Below are 22,458 nucleotides of genomic sequence, written 5' to 3'. Positions count from 1 at the left end.
TTATTTATACTAAAATATCGCGTACACGCACATACATGATCAACTAGACCTCGGCCAGGTTACTAAATTTGTTTTGCCGAAAGAAATACTGCCTCCAAAGGTGCCAGTTTAGTTAGGAACAGTAATAGTACTATGCAACCATCAATATGAGATTTCGCGGTGTAGAAGTCTGGGCATCAGTAAGTCAATGCGGCTGCATTTACATGCGTCCGATACCAAATGAAATGTGACACCATCAACGATGGTGTTGATAAACAATATACTTATCAGATAACTAATGTTAGATTTCTTGAAGTATCTTGTATTTTGCGTGGAATAAACAATCTGTCAATACAATTTTTCAGATCTTGTCTTGCTATTGCAGTTATCTCCAGTTTGGCGTTTGAAAACCCAAGCATCAAAGCATGCGTTTAGAATATGATGTCTAATGGCACACACTTCCTTCTACTATCACGATATAATTTATCATTTGATTTCAAATGTATTTTTTCATAAAATATTCAATTTCAGTTATGCCGCAATGTTTACATAAGACCAAATACTGGGTATTATGCTCGAACGATCAGGTTTTTGTTTCTACTTGGTGGGATTTTGCAAAGAAACCAAAATATTTGTTCCAGATTGCATATCTGGGCATTGGATTTGACGCTCCGTGCCATTGATCAAAAACCAGGATTTCGTCTAATAAATTATCGAATATTATATCTTCCTATTTTGGTGCAATAACAAACTATACGGATCGAAAATTCATGTTAAAATTGATTAATAGTGGTATACTTTTTCGTGATGTTACAACGCATTGAAAAACATTAATTTTAGAGCTCCTCGCGTTGTAACGTCACGAAATGTTGATGTCGAATAAAACGAACTTAGTCCGTATTTTAAGCATATTACCCCGTAGGGTCATCGATTATCCTCATATATTTGAAGGGTGTTCATTATTTTTGGAGTAAAATAACGATCAGAGCAGATAATTAACCATGTTTAAGTCGAGGTACAAAGTCACGAATTCACGCGCGTTGTAACGTCACGCAGCAAATTTCATCCCAGAAAGCCATTTTTCTACACAAATTCGAAGTTGATATATCTGTTCGATCAGAAATTTTATAAGGATTCTGAATATGTAATAATATGCATATGTTTACTGATGTTTTATGCAAGTTTCCTTCAAAAAAACTTTTAAAAATACGTCAAAACGTTGTAACGTCACGCCGGAATGTGTCAGATAAAGATTGTCGCTTCGGTTCCCTTTGTTATGCTGTCCGAAACATGTGTGGTACTAAACTGTCAAATCGTATGTATTTTTCCTTCATTGACATTTAGATCCCCTATCGCAAAAGATGTTCCGGACAACGACGACAGCGACAATCTTTATCTAGTAACTAAAATATCTTTTCACTCTACCCAACATCGCTTTTGGTACTTCTGATTTTGGTACTCAGTTTCTGGGTAGTATACTCGAATTCAGCGCTTATTTTGGGTTATTGGTTCGTACGCAGTTAGTGCTAATTATCGGCATTTAATTTCTCCTGGCGAAAACTTACAATTGGTTGAGGTACATCGAGCCTTTTGTGTTTGTATGGCTTCTTTGTGTCGAAAAGTAGCTCGTCGTTACTTCCGAAGTTTTGTTAACATGAATCAAACGAAATTTAAACAAAAACATTGTACGCCATATTGAATGAATGAGGGTAGGCGTATTAGCCTTCTCTTCAGTCCCCTGGTCTCGCACGTAAACATCTCTGCAAAGCGATCGTTCGGCCAGTCAATAGGGTAGAGAATCATTTGGGCAGCATCCCCTATTCCCGTTAGCAACGTTCATTACTCCAGCCCATTACAACCGAATTACTTGGTTTTTGGTACATGGTTAGTTTCTGTTTCGATATCTAGTGATGTACAAACAATCAAGCCCTTTGGTTGTAACGCGGTCGAGATATCAACGTTGCGGATGGGAATAGGGGGTGCTGCCCAAATGGTCCCGCTCCCTAGGTGGTGCGTAGGTCAGTATATAGATGAAATTATTCTGCAGCCTGATGGACGGGTTGGATTCGCTGTTGTATTGATTGGTCGCAAACATTCGTGGTCGGATGATGAACATCCTGCGAAGCTTTCTCTCGGAGCGAACATCCCAAGTGTCTGTGGGAGGACATCTGTCTCGCGAACACCAACTGGAAAAAAGCAATGGGTAATGTTTTTAACATAACCGCGAGTAGACGTAGGACTTGAATAAACGTACCGTATTAGTTTAACCATGTTTTAATGTACGTGTCGTTTACTGCGTGTCGTTTAGTAGTTTTAATATGTCATGACTCGTACCCATTCCGGGAACATGTGGATTATGAAAGCAATCACTTTTCGTGGATGAGCAGACCAAATATCTAATTTTATTCTTCTTAATCCGCCTCCGCCTTAATCATCGGCCACTAGTCGTGAACTCCGAGCGATGCGATGGGCGATTGCATCTATCGCAACCGACACCACTGCATCCGAATCATCAAGCACAGAATGACAAAAAAATACGCCCACTTCTTTCATGTATATTCGCAGACCCACCGGCAGCTCTACCGCTTGCACTGGTGACTGCATGCTGTCGCTGTGTAGGTAAACACAGCGAACGAACGAACGAAACGAAAAATGCGCGAGCAACAAGCACGTCAGTACGCGCTGCTGTCACAAATTGTAATGACTCGCACACAGCAGGCACTGCTTCTTTCATACACAAAGAAAATCTTGCGGTGGACCCGAAGGCTCGTGACATACCGCATTCTGATGTCCGTGTTAGGAATGCACGGGATTGGTTATATATGAAATTTTTGCTGGCTTTAACAAGAATTGAAAATTTTAATAGCTTATCGTTAATAATCTTAAATTTCAATGAAATAGTGAAATTGCTGGAGAGTGTCCGAGTCGATTGAAATATAAATCTTAGAAACCTATCGAAAGATAAAGGCGCTAGTAACGTTCAAAATCTTCCCTTCCAGCGTAACGCTCTCGATTTCCAAAAATCTAAATGACACCCAGTATAGTAAAGAAAGACGTAAGTCCTACGTCAAAAAAGTGTCAAGATTTCGGAATAAAGATGAAGACAAAATTTTCAAAACGACTGACGAAGGTACAGTGGCGACATCTACAAAAAAATAACTGTGCGTGATTCAAAAGTAAACAAAACCTTGCACGAAAATCTCCAATTTGAATTGGGTTTTTTGAAGAAAATAACTAAAGTATCCAGTTTTTTATTAGGTTGAATCAATGTTTAGTGTCTGGAAAAGCAGATTCTGAAGTGCAAACTTGTATCTGGATTCAGAAAGTTACCTAACGAGTGCAACGAATCTTCGCCTTTGGAGCAGAACTTTTTTTGGCTAAAATTTGATTAAAAAATACTGAATGAAAACTTGAAAGAAAGTGCAATCCATTGGGTAAAAATATAAAACCCTGAATATTGTTCTAACAGATAATGTGATTGTTGCTTGATTTTTAGTGCTAAACAACTGTAATTTCCAAATGTTTTTCGAGGTAAAAAATGGATTCGTGTGAAGTAAACGATGAAAAAGCTACGGACGCATCAATGAGTGTATCGACTTCCGCTAAACCAAACAGAACCGTTTGCATTGTACCGGGATGCCAAGAACGATACGGAAGAGGATACTCTTTTCATGCATTTCCCAAAAAAGATGAAACGAAAAGGTGGAAAATTTGGGTACGGAAACTGGGACTCCGGTTTGAGCCAACTACATCTTCTAGAGTTTGCAGTTCACATTTCAGTATGTCAAACTTTTTAATCTCGGGTAAGTTTTCGTGTACAGGTTTTTGAACGTGTGTTTCAATATGTCTTTTAATTTAGGTTCGAAGCGCGTAACAGGCAGGATGATATTGAGAACCAGCGCTATACCGGATGTGACGTCCCTTGGACTGTGCGCACCTACTTCCCTAACACCATGCTTGAGTCGACATCGACAAAATAGATCTGCACGTCAACCGATAGGCATATGACGTTGGCATTAGATGGACAATAGAGAATAAAAAGTGTGATCGAATTGTGCGCCTGTTGATGCTATGATATGCAGTTAAATTATCTTTCTTTACTTGTTAAATACATTAAAAGTTGAACTACAAGTTAGTATCTAACACAAAAACGTGGTTAGGTTTGAACTAAATGATAAATAAGTGAAATAATAATAGTATCTATCTTAGGTGGATTTACTGATCCGAGCGAGCAAACACAACAAGTGTTCACTGTTGTTTGTGGAAAGCCATATCAGTATAATTGGCTCTATAAGATGTGAGTTAAACCTAAACATGCAGTTAATTTCCTTAAAAAACTATTCTTATGTATTATACGTTAAAATCTACCTACAGTACATGCGTTAAAACCCATTGTAATGAAATTGGTTAGGAGACATTTGTGAATTCCAAGGCAGTGGAGGCACTAAACGTAAGAGAGTCTTCATAAAAAATACATTCTGGTCGTGACTAACGTTTATCTTCACATATCAAATACAGGAAATTTTAACCAACCCTAGAATTTGAGGTGGTTTATTTTTTCGGAAGACGATCCCTCCAGTTGGTGTGCCCAACACCGGATATGAATCTTCCAACAACAGATCTCAGAAAAGCAAAGCTTGCGGCAGATCGAGCTGAACGGGCTTCTAGGCGAAGTGACGCTGGAACTGATTCACATGCCTCATATATCCGAGATGATGTACCTCAAGTACCCAAGATGGCAGATGCAGCAGCACAAGTCAGCACAAGCGATTGGGATAAACTTTTCATTTCTCGTCGAAGAAGCATGGTATTCAAATTCAAAACCGATTCTGAGCTCTCCTCTTGGACAGGATTGAATTCTTTCAAAATGCTGAACACAATCACAGAAGCAATTGTCAAACTTCCAGAATATAAAAAGAGAATTCACTCTAATGTTCCACTGGATGACGAGGTGCTAATTCTTTTTATGAAAATGAAAACTAATTTGACTTTCGTTTGCCTGGCATCCTTGTTCAACTTGCACTACCAAACATTATCAGCATCGTTCTATCGAATTATTCCGTTTGTTAGAGCAGTGTGCGAGCCACTAGTGCCGTGGCCAACTCAGCAGCAAATTAAAGCGAACATGCCACACTACTTCCGACCTGAATATGAAGATGTTGTTTCTATACTCGATTGCACGGAAATTGCTATTAAGGTGAAGGTGGGTTGAGTACCAAAACAAAGCTTTGAAAGTATTGGTACAATAAAAACTGTCATATACTGTAGTAGTATTGGTGTCGTTTTTATAAAAAAAAACAAAGAATATTATTAGGGTGGTTCAAAAAACGACCCAGCACCACCACGCTCACTCAATTTCGTCCCATGCTCCGAGTGTCCTCCAAAAACCGATTTGAACAAAAACTGGTTGAGCGCAAGCCGGTTCAAGTATGTATGAAAACTAGATTGGGAAACAAAACCTTTTATTACACTGGCTACAGTGCCTCCCCTCCAAACGCTGGCGAAAAGAGAACCCACATAGCTGAAAGCAACATTCCTGAGACTTCACTGAACGAAAACCGCACCGCAGGAAAGATCCATTGATTACGTAACGCAAAAAAGCATTTTATACCCCATCACCCCCACGTCACACTTTTTGTATGAAGCATTTGCCCCTTGCGCGATTGTGTAGACTAGACTAGACTAGAAGTATCTGCCTCTGGTGCGATAGATATCACAGACAAATTCTGGGTATTTTGTTGTGCAATTCAACACTGATGCCTTCTGAGAAGCCTAATGATCATGCTAAAGATTCGCAACCTCGCTTAAAATCGACTCCCAACTATTGGAACGACCATTCTATATGGATTGTCTATGGAGTTGAAGCTCTTGAATATTTTATTCAGTCATATGGTCTCTCCCCTCGCCATCGCCCAATGAAGGAGTGCCAGAATCAGAATAATGTTAAATTCAACCTCGCCATATCAACTGTCATACAAACCTGAAACAACCTGTGCACGGTAAGCCTCTAATCTAATGTGACCAGCAAGCGTCCTGCGAAACGCGGGACGCCTATCTGGATTGCGCCACTGGCTTGAAAATGGATCCTCCAAAAGTGCATTTCGCAAAGATTTTTGGCCAAAAAAAAATTGGAAAAATATTTGTAAGGCTGTATGAATTGTAATAAATTTGTAAAACGAAGTTCAAAAATGCAGCGTCCCGCTAAACGCGGGACGTCTGGTCACATTACTCTAATCAAACCAGCCCAAACCATCAGATAACACCCAAATTATAAATCATAATCGGCTGAGCGTGGCGGAGCAAAATTATTTTTTGAACCACCCTGTTTATTAGTTTGCTGCTGCCGGTGCCGTTGTTTACATTCGCTCCGCGATCAGTTTTTAATCGCTTTTTTCGGGCAAAAATAGCAGTTCATATTAAGTTTTCGGTTTAAACAAGTGATTGATTTCGAAAATTGATGTTTAATTTGCATTCCATCAACATTTCGGGGTGTTCATGTGCGGAGAAGTGAGTAAAAACTTTATATTTTCAGTGCCCTTTGAGAAGAAGTGAAGTGCAGTGATAAACTCACCAAATCGCGAACGGCTAATAAATTGGCCCGAAACTGCTGATTTATGATATTACTCGAGCCGAAATACATAGGACTCTTTGGATAAACATGTTCATTATCACGGGAAGTGAATAAATATGCTGTGAACAGGTTAGTAATTTGAATATTAAACTTTTGTTCGATGCTGTTCGAAGCATTCGAATGCTGGTAGGAGAGGGGTGCGGGAGGTGTGGGGTTGACCCGTCGAAGGTCCGGTGCCATCTTGACTGCCATCGTGGTACTCTTCCAACTATGTCCTTAAGAAACCCAAATGTCTACATTGTCGCATAAATGCATACTCGCACTATAAAGGGAAAGAAACGGCGAAGTACTTGATATCCGTTACACCAGGTGGTACAATTTCTTATGTGAGTGGATATGGAGGGAAAAGCTCAGATAAGCAAATAGTCGTACAAGAGAAGTTACTACAGAAGTTCAATATCGGAGAAGCCGTTATGACCGACAAAGGGTTTCACATAGATCAGGAATGCAAAAACTATGGAGTGAAACTAGTTCGGCCTCCTTTTCTTAGATCAAATATAACACAACTAAGCCGAATTGATGCATCAGAGAATATGTCTATAGCAGCAGCAAGAGTGCACGTTGAACGTGCTATCCAGAGAATCAAACTTTATGATATTTTTAATGGGAAAATTGATGTTCGTTTTGTACCTGTGATTGATGACCTTTTCTTTATCGCATGTGCCATAACAAATATAAGTAAACCAATACTTTCCAATGAACGTTTTTAAAAATGTGTATGAATGGATACGAGATTTTAATTTGTTAATAAAACGATAGCAGATAATTATCTAAATTCAACTCTTCTATTTATTTCAACTATTTTTAACCCTTAAAACTAGATGAATACAGATATTTCAAAAACGCGTTGAAATACACTTCCTTCAATGAATGTAACATATTACGTACGAAACGTTCGTCAAACAATACAGTCTGTACATAACACCTATCTTCAAATGCTGAATATATGAGAAAATCCGTTTTCTCACATTTTAGAATAAACATGTTCATCTGAATTTGACCATAGTATTGGTGATTTCTTCTCAGCAGATGTTGATTGCGAGTCAAATATTTGAGACAGGGAATCATATCTTTTAGAGGAAGACTTTTTCCGCTTTCGGGACATTTGACTTCAATAATCTTCCATTCATTAATTACAATCCCATCAGGAGAACCTCCGAGCCACGGAATATCTGGTGGCACTACGAGTCCACATCGAACAACAACTTTCCCGGAATCACGCATATACGCATTTATAGCTGGTAACTCACTGTAAGAACCATGCATCATTGCTGTTGTTTGGTAATCCTTAGGTATGACAATGTTCATTATTTTTCGCCTCCAGTCTTTAAGTTTGTCCTGTCCGGTAGAATAATACGTATACAGTGAGTAAGCGTGTGAAGCGGTTATACGTCGAGATCGTTCTTCTTTCCACATGGAAGAGGAATTTTGCCCAATTGTTTCTAAACAAATTTGCAATGACTCGCGTTCTGAAACACGTACATGCACCTCGTAGAATACAGATAAATTGATTTCCAGTGGGCCGATAAAATCCATGATATCGGTATCAATTGATGAGCGATTGTCCGGATGGAATGCGCGTTTCAAAAAAGCCTTCAGGTCACAGGTTGCTTGGTCATCTTCAATGGAAATTAATGAGTCGGTGGAGGATCTACGGGATGCAATAGTCAGGTCCAAAAATTCATTCAGAACGTGGCAACTGTCATAGCTTTTCTCAACAACTTCGTTAATTCCTGGGCGGCCATTAAGCTCGTATGCCAAGCTGCTATCAGGGAATGCTTTAAAAATCATACGAGATTAAGGATGAATATTTAAAAATACCATAATGTGTTTATTACCATTAACGAACGAATTCAAAATAGATGACTTTACATCTTCAGACAAGTGTATGTCTCTGAATAAACTATTCGTACAGTTTTTCTCATCTTCATGTTGTTGCTTCTGGTTATTACAGAATTCAGATAAACGCGTAACTTTATATAAGTCATTCGCCACCTTTTCAGCAGCCTTCCCCCACTTTTGTTGCATATCGGTTACAGTTAAAATAGAAATTTGATGATTCCTATAAATAAATATGATTATGATGGGAATACTCTTTAATAAGGTATGTTCAGAATTATTACTTACAACAGAAGATGATTCAACACCGCCATGATGTGCTTGCATTTTCCCAGTCCTGCCTTACATGAACATTCAAATGTCCAATTTTCGAACGAAGGTCTTGTTCGTATATTGATTTTATGTGGATCAGAGCTGGGTGACGAAGACTTCAAACACGTCGCAAATATTCCTAACCCATCTTCGTGGACTGCTTTGACGCCGATTAATAATATGTGATTCGCTTGATATACCCTTTCGCCTTCTACAATCAGTCTGCTGCCACCCGATGCATAATTGAATATATCCGACATATAGACCTTCACCACGAAATTGCCACGTCTTATCATTTCGTTATTTTCACATAACAGAATCGCTTAGCACTCGATCGAATTGAATTTCCAAAAAAATAATATTCCTAAAACAGGTCCTTGGTGTTATTTTCCTAAAAAACTTGAATTTTCATTCAGAATTTTCTCTAAACTTTCCATGGAAAATAAGATGATACATAACCACCTGAACTTCAGTATAAAAATACAAAGTTCTCACAGTATATTTTTCATGTAACTACTTTTAATTAGATTATGTGTTCAATAAACTTGCAACACGCACTTACCATTTCACTAATTTATAGCCGTAAACCTTCGAAAACTTAAGTTAAAAAAACTGAATTTTTCACTCGCTTTGTTGACATTCACATTCACGCACACGAAACGTCAAAATCAACTCCGTCAAGGCGAATTTCGCCGTGTTTACCTCTGAGTATTTTCATTTTGTTGAAGTTTAGTTGTTTTGTTCAATGCTTGGCAGTGGTATGGAGTAAAAGTCGATAGAATTTAAGGAATGGAAGTTAAGTTACATCGGATGGAGTCAAGTAAGAAGAAACGATTTTTATTTTTTCGCTGAGATACAGTGGGTTTTGACCAGCGCGCCGAAGTGAAAACTATATACGTACAACGCACATCCGTATACGATTTTCATGGCATAACGTATGTTGATATACGATATTTGCGATTCAATCAGATTAATAGTACGTTCAGATTATGAGCTATATCACTTGATATAGAGCATCTTGACATCAGTGTTTGTACATCTAGTTTTCACTGGAAATAATGCATAAGGCATCTCTTGTCAAGATTCGCTGTATCAAGTGATATAGTCATAATCTGAACGTACTATAAGTGGATATTGTTTATATCGTTTTAGGGCTTTTTTGAACACAATCGCATATATTCCAAATGCAGGTATTACATACGATAGTAATCATATTTCGGCTATCTTTATTAGTCATCATATACGAGTCCGATGAAAAAACTGCAATATATGCGATCAAATATATATTTTCATATACGATCTGTGGTTGACTGGGCATGCAATTGAAGTGTCATGTGTGTGTGTATTTGCAGTTTGCGTATAAAATTAAGCCACAGAAAGTTCTTATGCACGGTTAATGGGTACCTATCATATCACTAAAAAATTATCTACATCCATCTACCTTGCCGAAAACAGATAGTTTATGATTTTCATTCGAATTAAAATAATTCTTTAAGGTACGTGACGGTATTCAAGAGTATAATTTTTAATTGAATATATCTGGAGAGCCTTAAGACATGCTAAATTGCCTAAAATGCACGGTGAATGGTTACTTGACGGTATTATCTGAATCTGAGAATCAAAATTATTCAACTAACTAAGCAGACATAATCCCCATAGAGCCCAAATCCGTGAGCTTGAAAGTGCAGACGAAGGTATGTATAACTCGATTTAAAATAAATACACATACAAATGCAGATATCACCTTAATTCATCGAGCTGGGTCGACCCGGTCTTCAATCAAAAGTCAGGTTTTGGGATGATTCTATAGCCATTTAGTGTACGAGAAAAGCAATGAATCAGTTCCAACAGACGATCTCCCGATTCTCGAGTTAGTAGACGGTTTTTTATGTTGTTTCCCAGCATAATTATAATGAATAAGGAATTTCGTTCCAGTCCGAGAGCTTTTGGTTGGGAGAATACTACTCTCCCTCACTACGCTTGCTACACAAGACATAAATTCGAATAATAACTGTGAAAACGCTGATAAAACTCCCTTACTTGAAAGGCATACTGCAAGTTCCAGTTAAAATGTAGAGCTACAGAAGACGAAAATGAGGATCTCTCGTGAATAAATTATTTGTTATACCTAGAAGAAAACTCTTTCAAAATTCGAACGTATTCGTTTTCAATTGTTGCCAACCTGTAAACAAACGCAATCATCCTTCCTGGAAGGCGTTCTTCATTTTGTCAAGCAAAATTTGATGATAGCCCCTGTACATTAAACGATCGATATTCTCAGCTGATTTAATAAGCCTTTCAGTATTGATTGAAAACCTGCGTTCAAAATTTGGTAGATTCAAAAGTGACATCACTTAAACGATGGCTATGCTGGGAAGTTTCTCCTCTGTAGGTACTTTCTGCCTGCGAGCTGGTTCGGTTCCTGCCGTATATTTTGCTCGAGTAATGTCACACAAGGCACCTATCTGGTAAACATGGCAACACGACCGACACGTAGCGACGCGGTTGGCTGGATAGGGTCCTAGCAGTGATAAACGGCAGGATATAATAATTTCCCGTCGTCACTTACCCGGGGGTATGGATATAACTGGGCCGAATTGAAGGGGGTGTTCTTTGATGTAGGACCAAACTTTTCCCATTTGGGGGGGGAGAGTGGAGCCGGTGATGAATTTTCGCTTCACATTCTGCGCGGAGCTGCTGATATTGGGCGAATGGAAAATAAAGGTAATTCATCAAGCATCCAAATTTATGTGAAGTTTTCGAAAGCATAGACTTGGTTACCATAACTTTTGAAGATTTATTGTTTGTTTTCGAGAAGCCAAAGTTGAATACTGCAAAAAGGTTGGAAATATCATACTGAAAACTTCAGTACAATGGCAATTACAAGTTGGTCTTGTAGTATTTTGATCTCCTTATTTGTTCCCTTGAGTGAGCATGTTCCGTCCTTTTTTGTCGATGCACAATTATCGTTTTTTACAAGAGCTTCCAGGATGAATAATATTTTCCCCGCTTTTTACATGTATAGAGCCTTCAGACGAGCTGAAATAAAAACAACGATAAGTATGCTTGCTAGCTGTCTTGTAACTGAAGTGTTGAACATGGTATTAATAATATTGCTGTTCCATGTTGGTGTTGTGCATCATGTTGGTTCATTCCATGTCGTACCATCTTGTTATTGTGGAAAAGTACTGTTTGCTGTATTTTGTTTCGTGTCTGAAGAATAACACTTACAGTAGTGCTTATATTTCTATGGCCTGTAAAGTATTAAGTCTTTTCCATGTCGATCAGAGCGACGTCAATTATGCAGTCTACGACTTCAGAGCATAACCAGTCCACATAACATCAATAACAAAACTCTTCGGAAGCATTTTCATCGGAATATATTTAGTCCGACATAAGAACATTACCCATCGCAGTAGTCCCCTTCTCGCGATGTGGATGATTTCCCAACAATTCAAGCAATTTATGGTTCGTCGTTCGTCTTCAATCTGCACTAAACTCTTGTCGGCACGTAACCACATACCTCTGCTGGTAATATTTTCAGCAACCATCAATGAATTGTTGCAGTACACGAACCCACTTTAATTTCGTCATTACCGATACGAACTTGTAGTGGGTGGGCCACGTAGCTTTTTAATTTGTCGGCACTTAAATTCAAACTTTCAACACGCTTATATATTGTTTACTGATTCAATTCGGTAAATAAAAATGTAAACCGACAGCTCAGCTTTTTTAGATGAATTCACTGATTTCTGTAAATATGTTAGCCGATGCTTCAGTAGTTAAGAAAGAAAGAAATCGTACGTGTTCGTACATTAGCTGCCATAGTTGGTCCCGATTGTATCATATGCGGCTTTGAAGTCGATGAATAGATGGTGTGTGGGCACGTTGTATTCGCGGCATTTCTGCAGTACTTGGCGAATGGCGAACACCTGGTCTGTGGTAGAGCGTTCGCCCATAATACCCGCCTGGTACTGCCCCACGAACTCCCTTGCAGTTGGTGCTAGTCGACGGCATAAAATTTGGGAGAGTACCTTGTAGGCGGCGTTCAGCAATGTGATTGCGCGGTAGTTGCTACAATCCAGCTTATCACCCTTTTTGTAAATGGGACACACGACGCCTTCCAACCACTCCTGCGGCAAAACTTCCTCCTCCCAAATCTTGGTAATGACCCAGTGCAGCGCTCTAGCCAGTGCCTCACCACCGTGTTTAAATAGCTCTCCTGGTAGTTGGTCAACCCCAGGGGCTTTGTTGTTTTTCAGCCGACCAATCTTCTCCTGGATTTCCTGAAGATCTGGAGCCGGTAAAATTATGTCCTGCGCGCGTTCTCCCAGGTCCGTCACCATACCGCCATCTTCGTCTGACATATCGCCATTCAGGTGTTCTTCGTAGTGCAGCCGCCACCTTTAGATCACCTCACGCTCGTTCGTAAGAAGGTTCCCGTTCCTTACACCTATCAACTTCTCAGAGAACTTTCGTGTGTTATTAGCACGTACAGTTGCGTCTCTTCACGGTCTCGATCTTTCCGTTTGCGCTTCCTCCGGAAAATCGAGTTTTGTCTGTTCCGCGACCGTTTATATCGTGCCTCGTTCGTCCTCGTGCGATGTTGCAGCAATCTCGCCCATGCTGCATTCTTCTCTTCCACTAACTGCTCACATTCGCCGTCATACCAGTCGTTTCTCTGATCCGGGGGCACCGTGCCAAGTGCAGCGGTTGCGGTGCTACCAATGGCGGATCGAATATCTCTCCAACCATCTTCAAGAGACGCTGCGCCTAGATGCTCTTCCGTTGGGAGTGCCACTTCCAGCTGCTGCGCGTAGTCTTGGGCTAGTCTACCTTCTTGTAGCCGCCCAATGTTTAGCCACGGCGGACGACTCCGACGCGTGTTGTACACCGTCAAGAGTTTTGAGCGCAGACATACTGCAACTAGGTAGTGGTCGAATTCAATATTCGCACTGCGGTAAGCGCGGACGTTTGTGATGTCGGAGAAGAATTTACCGTCGATTAGAACGTGGTCGATTTGGTTTTCCGTTACTTGATTATGTGATTTCCAAGTGGCCTTGTGGATATTCTTGCGGGGAAAGAAAGTGCTTCGGACTACCATTCCACGGGAGACTGCAAAGTTTATGCATCGTTGGCCGTTGTCGTTCGATACGGTAGGCAGACTATCCGGTCCGATGACCGGTCTATAGATTACCTGAGCGTTCTTGTCACCGATGACGATTTTGACGTCTCGCAGTGGGCATCCATCGTATGTCTGCTCCAGCTGTGCATAGAACGCTTCTTTCTGGTCGTCGGGTCTCCCTTCGTGTGAGCAGTGCACGTTGATGATGCTATAGTTGAAGAAACGTCCTTTTATCCTCAGCTTGCACATCCTTGCGTTGATTGGTTGCCACCCAATCACAAGTTGGCGCATCTTACCCAGCACTATGCAGCCGGTTCCCAGCTCGTTGGTGGTTCCACAGCTTTGGTAGAAGGTAGCCGCTCGATGCCCGCTTTTCCGAGCCTTTTGAAAGGAGGCTTCCGAGCCTCTTGAAAGGAGGCTTCCAAGCCTCTTGAAAGGAGGCTTCCGAGCCTCTTGAAAGGAGGCTTCCGAGCCTCTTGAAAGGAGGCTTCCGAGCCTCTTGAAAGGAGGCTTCCAGGCCTCTTGAAGGAGGCCTCCGAGCCTCTTGAAAGGAGGCTTGAGCCTCTTGAAAGGAGGCTTCCGAGCCTCTTGAAAGGAGGCTTCGAGCCTCTTGAAAGGAGGCTTCCAGGCCTCTTGAAGGAGGCATCCGACCCTCTTGAAAGGAGGCTTCCGGGCCTCTTGAAAGGAGGCTTCCGAGCCTCTTGAAAGGAGGCTTCGAGCCTCTTGAAGGAGGCTTCAGGCCTCTTGAAAGGAGGCTTCCAGGCCTCTTGAAGGAGGCTTCAGGCCTCTTGAAAGGAGGCTTCCGGGCCTCTTGAAAGGAGGCTTCCGAGCCTCTTGAAGGAGGCTTCCGAGCCTCTTGAAAGGAGGCTTCCTGAGCCTCTTGAAAGGAGGCTTCCAGGCCTCTTGAAGGAGGCTTCCAGGCCTCTTGAAGGAGGCTGAGCCCTCTTGAAAGGAGGCTTCCGAGCCTCTTGAAAGGAGGCTTCCTGAGCCTCTTGAAAGGAGGCTTCCGGGCCTCTTGAAAGGAGGCTTCGAGGCCTCTTGAAAGGAGGCTTCCAGGCCTCTTGAAAGGAGGCTTCTGAGCCTCTTGAAGGAGGCTTCCGGGCCTCTTGAAAGGAGGCTTCCAGGCCTCTTGAAAGGAGGCTTGAGCCTCTTGAAAGGAGGCTTGAGCCTCTTGAAAGGAGGCTTCCAGGCCTCTTGAAAGGAGGCTTCCGGGCCTCTTGAAGGAGGCTTCCGGGCCTCTTGAAAGGAGGCTTCCGAGGCCTCTTGAAGGAGGCTTCCGGGCCTCTTGAAAGGAGGCTTCCGAGCCTCTTGAAAGGAGGCTTCCAGGCCTCTTGAAAGGAGGCTTCCGAGCCTCTTGAAGGAGGCTTTGAGCCTCTTGAAAGGAGGCTGAGCCTCTTGAAGGAGGCTTCCGGGCCTCTTGAAGGAGGCTTCCGGGCCTCTTGAAGGAGGCTTCCAGGCCTCTTGAAGGAGGCTTCCAGGCCTCTTGAAGGAGGCTTCCTGAGCCTCTTGAAAGGAGGCTTGGGCCTCTTGAAGGAGGCTTCCAGGCCTCTTGAAAGGAGGCTTCCGAGCCTCTTGAAAGGAGGCTGGGGCCTCTTGAAAGGAGGCTTCCAGGCCTCTTGAAGGAGGCTTCAGGCCTCTTGAAAGAAGGCTTCCAGGCCTCTTGAAGGAGGCTGGGAGCCTCTTGAAGGAGGCTTGAGCCTCTTGAAGGGACGCTTCTGAGCCTCTTGAAGGAGGCTTCAGGCCTCTTGAAGGAGGCTTGAGCCTCTTGAAGGAGGCTTCCAGGCCTCTTGAAAGGGAGGCTTCCGGGCCTCTTGAAAGGAGGCTTCCTGAGCTCTTGAAGGAGGCTTCTGAGCCTCTTGAAAGGAGGCTCTGGGCCTCTTGAAGGAGGCTTGAGCCTCTTGAAGGAGGCTTCCGAGGCCTCTTGAAAGGAGGCTTCCGAGCCTCTTGAAAGGAGGCTTCTGAGCCTCTTGAAAGGAGGCTTCCGGGCCTCTTGAAAGGAGGCTTCCAGGCCTCTTGAAGGATGCTTCCAGAGGCCTCTTGAAAGGAGGCTTCTGGGCCTCTTGAAAGGAGGCTTCTGAGTCTCTTGAAAGGAGGGCTTCCAGCCTCTTGAAGGAGGCTTTCCTGAGCCTCTTGAAAGGAGGCTTCCAGGCCTCTTGAAAGGAGGCTTGAGGCCTCTTGAAAGGAGGCTTCAGAGCCTCTTGAAAGGAGGCTTCCAGGCCTCTTGAGGAGGCTTCCAGGCCTCTTGAAAGGAGGCTTGAGCCCTCTTGAAGGAGGCTTCTGAGCCTCTTGAAAGGAGGCTTCCAGGCCTCTTGAAGGAGGCTCTGAGCCTCTTGAAAGGAGGCTTCCGAGCCTCTTGAAAGGAGGCTTCCAGGCCTCTTGAAAGGAGGCTTCCGAGCCTCTTGAAAGGAGGCTTCCAGGCCTCTTGAAAGGAGGCTGGGCCTCTTGAAAGGAGGCTTCCGAGGCCTCTTGAAAGGAGGCTTGAGCCTCTTGAAGGAGGCTTCCTGAGCCTCTTGAAAGGAGGCTTGAGCCCTCTTGAAGGAGGCTTCCGGGCCTCTTGAAAGGAGGCTTCCGGGCCTCTTGAAGGAGGCTTCCAGGCCTCTTGAAAGGAGGCTCTGAGCCTCTTGAATGGCGGCTTCCAGGCCTCTTGAAAGGAGGCTTCCAGGCCTCTTGAAGGGAGGCTTCCGGGCCTCTTGAAAGGGAGGCTTCCGGGCCTCTTGAAGGAGGCTTCCAGGCCTCTTGAAGGAGGCTTCCGAGCCTCTTGAAAGGAGGCTTCCTGAGTCTCTTGAAAGGAGGCTTCCAGGCCTCTTGAAGGAGGCTTCTGAGCCTCTTGAAAGGAGGCTTCCAGGCCTCTTGAAGGAGGCTTCCGAGCCTCTTGAAAGGAGGCTTCTGAGCCTCTTGAAGGAGGCTTCCAGGCCTCTTGAAGGAGGCTTCCAGGCCTCTTGAAAGGAGGCTTCCAGGCCTCTTGAAAGGAGGCTTCCGGGCCTCTTGAAAGGAGGCTTCCTGAGGCCTCTTGAGGAGGCTTCCTGAGCCTCTTGAAAGGAGGCTTCCAGGCCTCTTGAAGGAGGCTTCCAGGCCTCTTGAAAGGAGGCTTCCAGGCCTCTTGAAGGAGGCTTCCAGGCCTCTTGAAAGGAGGCTTCCAGGCCTCTTGAAGGAGGCTTCCAGCCTCTTGAAAGAAGGCTTGAGCCTCTTGAATGGCGGCTTCTGAGCCTCTTGACAGGAGGCTTCCAGGCCTCTTGAAAGGAGGCTTCCAGGCCTCTTGAAAGGAGGCTGAGCCTCTTGAAGGGCTTCCAGGCCTCTTGAAGGAGGCTTCCAGGCCTCTTGAAGGAGGCTTCCGGGCCTCTTGAAAGGAGGCTTCTGAGCCTCTTGAAAGGAGGCTTCCAGGCCTCTTGAAAGGAGGCTCTGAGCCTCTTGAAAGGAGGCTTCCGGGCCTCTTGAAAGGAGGCTTCCGAGCCTCTTGAAAGGAGGCTTCCTGAGCCTCTTGAAGGAGGCTTCTGAGCCTCTTGAAAGGAGGCTTCCGGGCCTCTTGAAAGGAGGCTTTGAGCCTCTTGAAGGAGGCTTCTGAGCCTCTTGAAAGGAGGCTTCCAGGCCTCTTGAAGGAGGCTTCTGAGCCTCTTGAAAGGAGGCTCTGAGCCTCTTGAAAGGAGGCTTCCTGAGCCTCTTGAAGGAGGCTTCCAGGCCTCTTGAAAGGAGGCCTGAGCCTCTTGAAAGGAGGCTTCCAGGCCTCTTGAAGGAGGCCTGAGCCTCTTGAAGGAGGCTTGAGCCTCTTGAAAGGAGGCTTCCAGGCCTCTTGAAAGGAGGCTTCTGAGCCTCTTGAAAATAGGCTTCGAGGCCTCTTGAGAGGAGGCTTCCGGGCCTCTTGAAGGAGGCTTCCAGGCCTCTTGAAGGAGGCTTCCAGGCCTCTTGAAAGGAGGCTTCCGAGCCTCTTGAAAGGAGGCTTCCAGGCCTCTTGAAGGAGGCTTCCGAGCCTCTTGAAGGAGGCTTCGAGGCCTCTTGAAGGAGGCTCCCGGAGCCTCTTGAAAGGAGGCTTCCGAGCCTCTTGGAAGGAGCTTTCCGAGCCTCTTGAAAGAAGGCTTCCGAGCCTCTTGTAAGGAGGCTTCCGAGCCTCTTGGAAGGAGGCTTCCGAGCCTCTTGGAAGGAGGTTTCCGAGCCTCTTGAAACGAGGCTTCCGATTCGCTTATAAGAAGGCACCCAAGCCTCTCGCAACAAAGCTACTGAGCTTTTCGGAAAAAAACCTTCATGTCCTTGATTCGTCGTTTTGTATTTATGATCTTTTGTCCCGTAGCCCTTCATATACCTTGCAGGACAGATCTCCATGCATATTATGTGGAAGTTTAAGAATTAAAAAATACACACGCATCAAAACTTTATCAATAAATTTTCATTTGAACTGTAATACATCCGTAATTACGAACTTTTGTCCGTGGTACCCCCTGAGGACAGCAAAGGTACCATGTACCCATGTACCCCAGGTTGAGAATCGCTGTTCTAGAACTCTACTATATCAGAACGTTTCTCCTGAGCCTACGATTTGGTACGGATGAGTTTGGCAAAAAAGTGTCTCTTTTAAGGGTTTTCGAGACTATGACGGAAAAACCTGCCTTAACCCTACCATGTTTCTAGATTTTTATTTTTCTCAAAATTCTGTATGTTTTTTGGATTCTCATTTTCTTGTTTCACTCGTCGTGCTCTGCTCATGGAACACTCGTTGCCTTTATACTGGGCCACCTAAATGAGCTTTGATACTCTTCCTTCTACATCCAACTGGCTATGCCTTCGAAGATAATAGAAATAACAAATTACTTCCAACTCACAGAGGAACGAACCCCGAAAAAGAAGGTCAAAAGCCTATTTCTCAAACTGGTTCGCTATAATTTTAAATATTTTTCTCGCGTTGTACAGCATAGGAAATGTCTTTTATTGGGTCAATTAAAAGATACATATTATGACCATGGAATATCTTCTGTGTCAGCGCAACAAAACTTGCTCTTCCTTAAGGCCCTTATCCTTAACCGATTGGCTGGAAACAAGTTGCATTTAGTTCTGTCTCATTGTTTATAATTGAAAATTGATAGGATCGTTCAATGAGTACAAACTAACTAACTTCACGTTGTGCATCAAAAATCAGGTTTTTGGCATTTTTATTCATCACAAATGCTCGCAACAAGTTGCGTTCGACGGAGGTTCTTGAAGTGAGTGAAGTGTATAACCAAATGTAAGTAATGTGACCTTTCCCTGTATTAGTGCTTTTTTAGACCTTTCTTATATGCATTCTCCCTTTTCTAACGCACGAAAAAGGTACCAACACCGCTAGGTGTATTAATTAGATTTTTTAATGAATGATTGAATCAAAACATTTGTAAAGTGAATTACATTCTTTTTGTTGCCGTTTTAAGGCTCCCCCAGACCAAAGCGATTTCATCGCCGCGACGGCGACAACTAGTCGCCGCGATTCTATCGTTGGGTCGCTGCAGGCAATGTTCTATTTACGCTTCCATACCAACGGCGATACAATCGCTGTCGCCAAGCGATAGAATCGCGTCGCGACCGTCGCATCGCGTGTGTTTGGGGGAACCTTTAAATTGTGCTTGTATCTTGACCGTCTTTTTGTTTTTTTTTGTTTAACCGTCCCACTGTGCACCACTCTTTTATCATTTTTGGGACGATGCCAAGAGGACGTTCCTTGTGGGATCGTGGATGAATATTGTGGTTTTTGCAATAATCCGAGCGGATGTACTCCACACAGTACTGGGGAGGCGATGTTTTCCGTTTTCTTATTTCTTCCGAGTGCCCACTGCACTACATTCCTCGAACAGACCATTCCTCGAACGACTCGGACTTAATTGCGGTTTATTCACCACCACTACTGGATGCTGGTTGACAGTTGACTTGGTTGAGCATGGGCTCGAGGGACCCGGCTGCCAAGGAGGGAGGCATATTTCATTATGAGATTTGTGACGAACCGGATCGAAAGACAAAGCGCGACACGAGATTCCGTCGCAGGGGTGAGGGTAAACTATTTTCCAACGTTGTTGCCCCAGCCGGTAGTGTCCAATCGCTAGCCTCAGGGTAAAATGTCGGCAGATGATGGCCGCAGCCGTTGGCTGGTTGGTAGATCGTGAAGCTGAGTGACTTGTTTGCGAGTTTGACCCACTTTGTTCTGCTCCACGAAAGGTTGGATCTTGCCGGAATGCTATTATCAAGCGTGCTAAACCGCATAAGTATAATGTAATCATCCGATGAAAGACGTGTTTGTTGTTGAAGTATTCGCAGTTGAGCGAGTCATGGGGGGTTGGGTTAGGTGGAAAGTTTTCAATACGCAACTGTGGAAATAAGAAGTAAAACATTGTTTTTCAGGAATTGTTATGAGCTTCTGTAAATCCTTGGAAACTACTCTTTGGTTTTATTTACTGAGTTCAGAAGATTCAAGCAACATCATTCTTTTTGTTTGCGAAATTTGTCGAATAATTTCAACTAGCAAAAGCAAAATCTTCATAGCTCTTAGAATCCTGTCACTGCACTGTGAGTTTAGGAAAGATAATGACGGAAATGCTCGACTGAAGCGTTTTCAACTCTTTTTTCGTACGATGAAAAATGTTTGTAGGGAAATATCTCACAATCGTTTATCGTCGCGCCAGTTTTAACGACTTTCTGTACCCCGGCGTATTCTTTGGCGCGTGTTTGTGATAAGTAGTACTTTTCTTGCTCGTACAATTGTTGTGGCGTTGTGGTCACATCATCCGTTCCTTTCGTAGTGGAAGTGGTAGGAACAATGCCCTTTCTGTTGGTGCCGCTATGTATAGCGAAAAGACGTGGCATAGACATGGCACTCGCTTTAATAAAAAATAATTTTATGTACCGCACTTACATTCTTGCTGAATTTGAAACCTTTGATAACCAAGATCCCTATTTCGTGTGCCTTGTTCATATTACAAAAGTCGTGTATTTTTCTTTGAGCTCAAGTGTTTTCACAGTAAACCAATTCTCGACATAATCGTCCGAAACTTATTTCGTTGAACTGAAATGTCAATCGCTTTAAAAAGTTGAATCAACCCACACATTCATAACTTCCGCCGGAAAGCGCCATTCATCATGGTCGCCCCCCGAGTTATCAACCGTTGCCGGCCAACCGGCTAATGTTAAAGTTTATGGCACGTCAGGGAATCGGCCAAGTAGGTGTCAGCCAACAACCTTCCCTAACCGGCGCACGGATGCTCAATCCAAACCACGCCGACTGATGACGTCCACGTTCACTCTGCACTCCGTACGGCTCTGACATTGATTGAACCCTAATTTAGCTTTATCACTCTCACGTGGCCTTTTGGTTTCCCCGGCACGAGGATCATCCACGAGGATGAGATGGGATTGTTGTTGCTTCCGCAAATGGGGCACGTAAAATTTGCATAAATAAACTGCGGGTCAGCATGGTTTGGCTATTGACTGTGGGGTTGGTTGTGCGTAGATTGATGGCATTTGGGTTACTGGCAACGATTGATTTATCACAGACCTAGCAGGTGGTCGCAGTGATGTTCTTATTCGAGGGTTAGATTTATTTACACATAATTTGGCTAATAAAGCTGCATGAAGATTGACGCATAATCTGGTTGGAAACACTGATTCATGAATAGGAAAAAATATGAAGCGTACATAACTTAACGGAAAATTATGCGGAACGTGTTTCAGTCATTTCAATACGCTTGATAAAGCAACGAACGAGAAAACTACACATCTATAAGTATAATTTTCTGAGCCTCGCTGTTTCTCATGTTACTTTGTCAAAAATTTCATCAAACATTGTTGACCGAATAAATAATGAATTCTGTAAAATGGCTCATCCTTCCGAAAAATAAGAAACGTTACAGCATCTTTTCTATATTCTAAGCGCCCATTACGGCAACATAGAAGTTATCTATGGGAAGAATGAACGTAAAAAAATTAAACTAAAAATGGACATGCGGCCGTCGTTATCCTTATTCTCACCGTACGAACCTGTCGGTTATGAGCGAGAGAGAGTGAAAGATCAGGTAAGTGCAATAAATATTTAATAATCATAATTGAATTTCGGACGTGCCTGTGTGCTATCTCAGCGGGCATTGTTCGGGGCCGTGCCATGTCTGCTACACTAACTGCGGTACAACGAATGGGAAAGCTCTTCACGGCTTCTTATTCCACCGTGGGAAATCGTCGCACTGTTCGTCCCTTTATCAGCAAAACTTCCCAGGCGGTAAAGCAATTCCATTTAATGGATGCTGCAGGCCACCTTTAGCGGTTGCTCGTTTAGGACGCAATGAGAGGCAGGAAAATAATATGGAGGCAGGTTTATCTTGAGTGTTGTATTTCTAGGAATTCCATAGAGCCCACGGGCTATGGTCGTGCCTTGCTGGATAATGCTTTAAATTCGAGGATTCTGGGATTTTCTAGAGCACATCACTGAAGGACCACCATTGTTTAAAACTGTGGAAAGTCGTACAATTAGATATCCTCTTGGAAAATATATCGAGTTGAACTGTTTACGAAATAACATTTGTGATGAGCGGAACCTAAAAGATATGTTGTAGAAAGGTTGGTACCTGTG

At 43.2% G+C, this 22,458-nt stretch overlaps 1 protein-coding gene across 1 annotated transcript; it reads right to left on the bottom strand.

Annotated features, from left to right (window-relative positions):
• Positions 1-7,414: 7,414 nt before the first annotated feature.
• On the bottom strand, positions 7,415-8,763 carry LOC134221967 (uncharacterized). Its single transcript, XM_062701125.1, has 3 exons — positions 8,738-8,763; positions 8,449-8,672; positions 7,415-8,388 (listed from the first exon to the last, which is right to left on the bottom strand). The coding sequence occupies exons 1-3, from the start codon at positions 8,761-8,763 to the stop codon at positions 7,415-7,417; spliced, it is 1,224 nt and encodes a 407-aa protein (XP_062557109.1).
• Between the last annotated feature and the right edge of the window lie 13,695 nt (positions 8,764-22,458).

This window comes from Armigeres subalbatus, chromosome 3 (assembly GCF_024139115.2).
Source record: "Armigeres subalbatus isolate Guangzhou_Male chromosome 3, GZ_Asu_2, whole genome shotgun sequence".
Taxonomy (NCBI): domain Eukaryota; kingdom Metazoa; phylum Arthropoda; class Insecta; order Diptera; family Culicidae; genus Armigeres; species Armigeres subalbatus.
Note: the sequence above shows the minus strand (reverse complement) of the source record. Positions and strands in the feature narration are given on the sequence as shown.

Excerpts from the sequence above, each read along its gene's own strand:
- LOC134221967 (XM_062701125.1), bottom strand. The coding sequence starts at position 8,763 with ATGGCGGTGTTGAATCATCTTCTGTT. Across the intron at positions 8,673-8,737 it reads GTGTTGAATCATCTTCTGTT|GAATCATCAAATTTCTATTT; the intron begins GTAAGTAATAAT and ends ATTTATTTATAG. Across the intron at positions 8,389-8,448 it reads TTTGAATTCGTTCGTTAATG|CATTCCCTGATAGCAGCTTG; the intron begins GTAATAAACACA and ends TGATTTTTAAAG.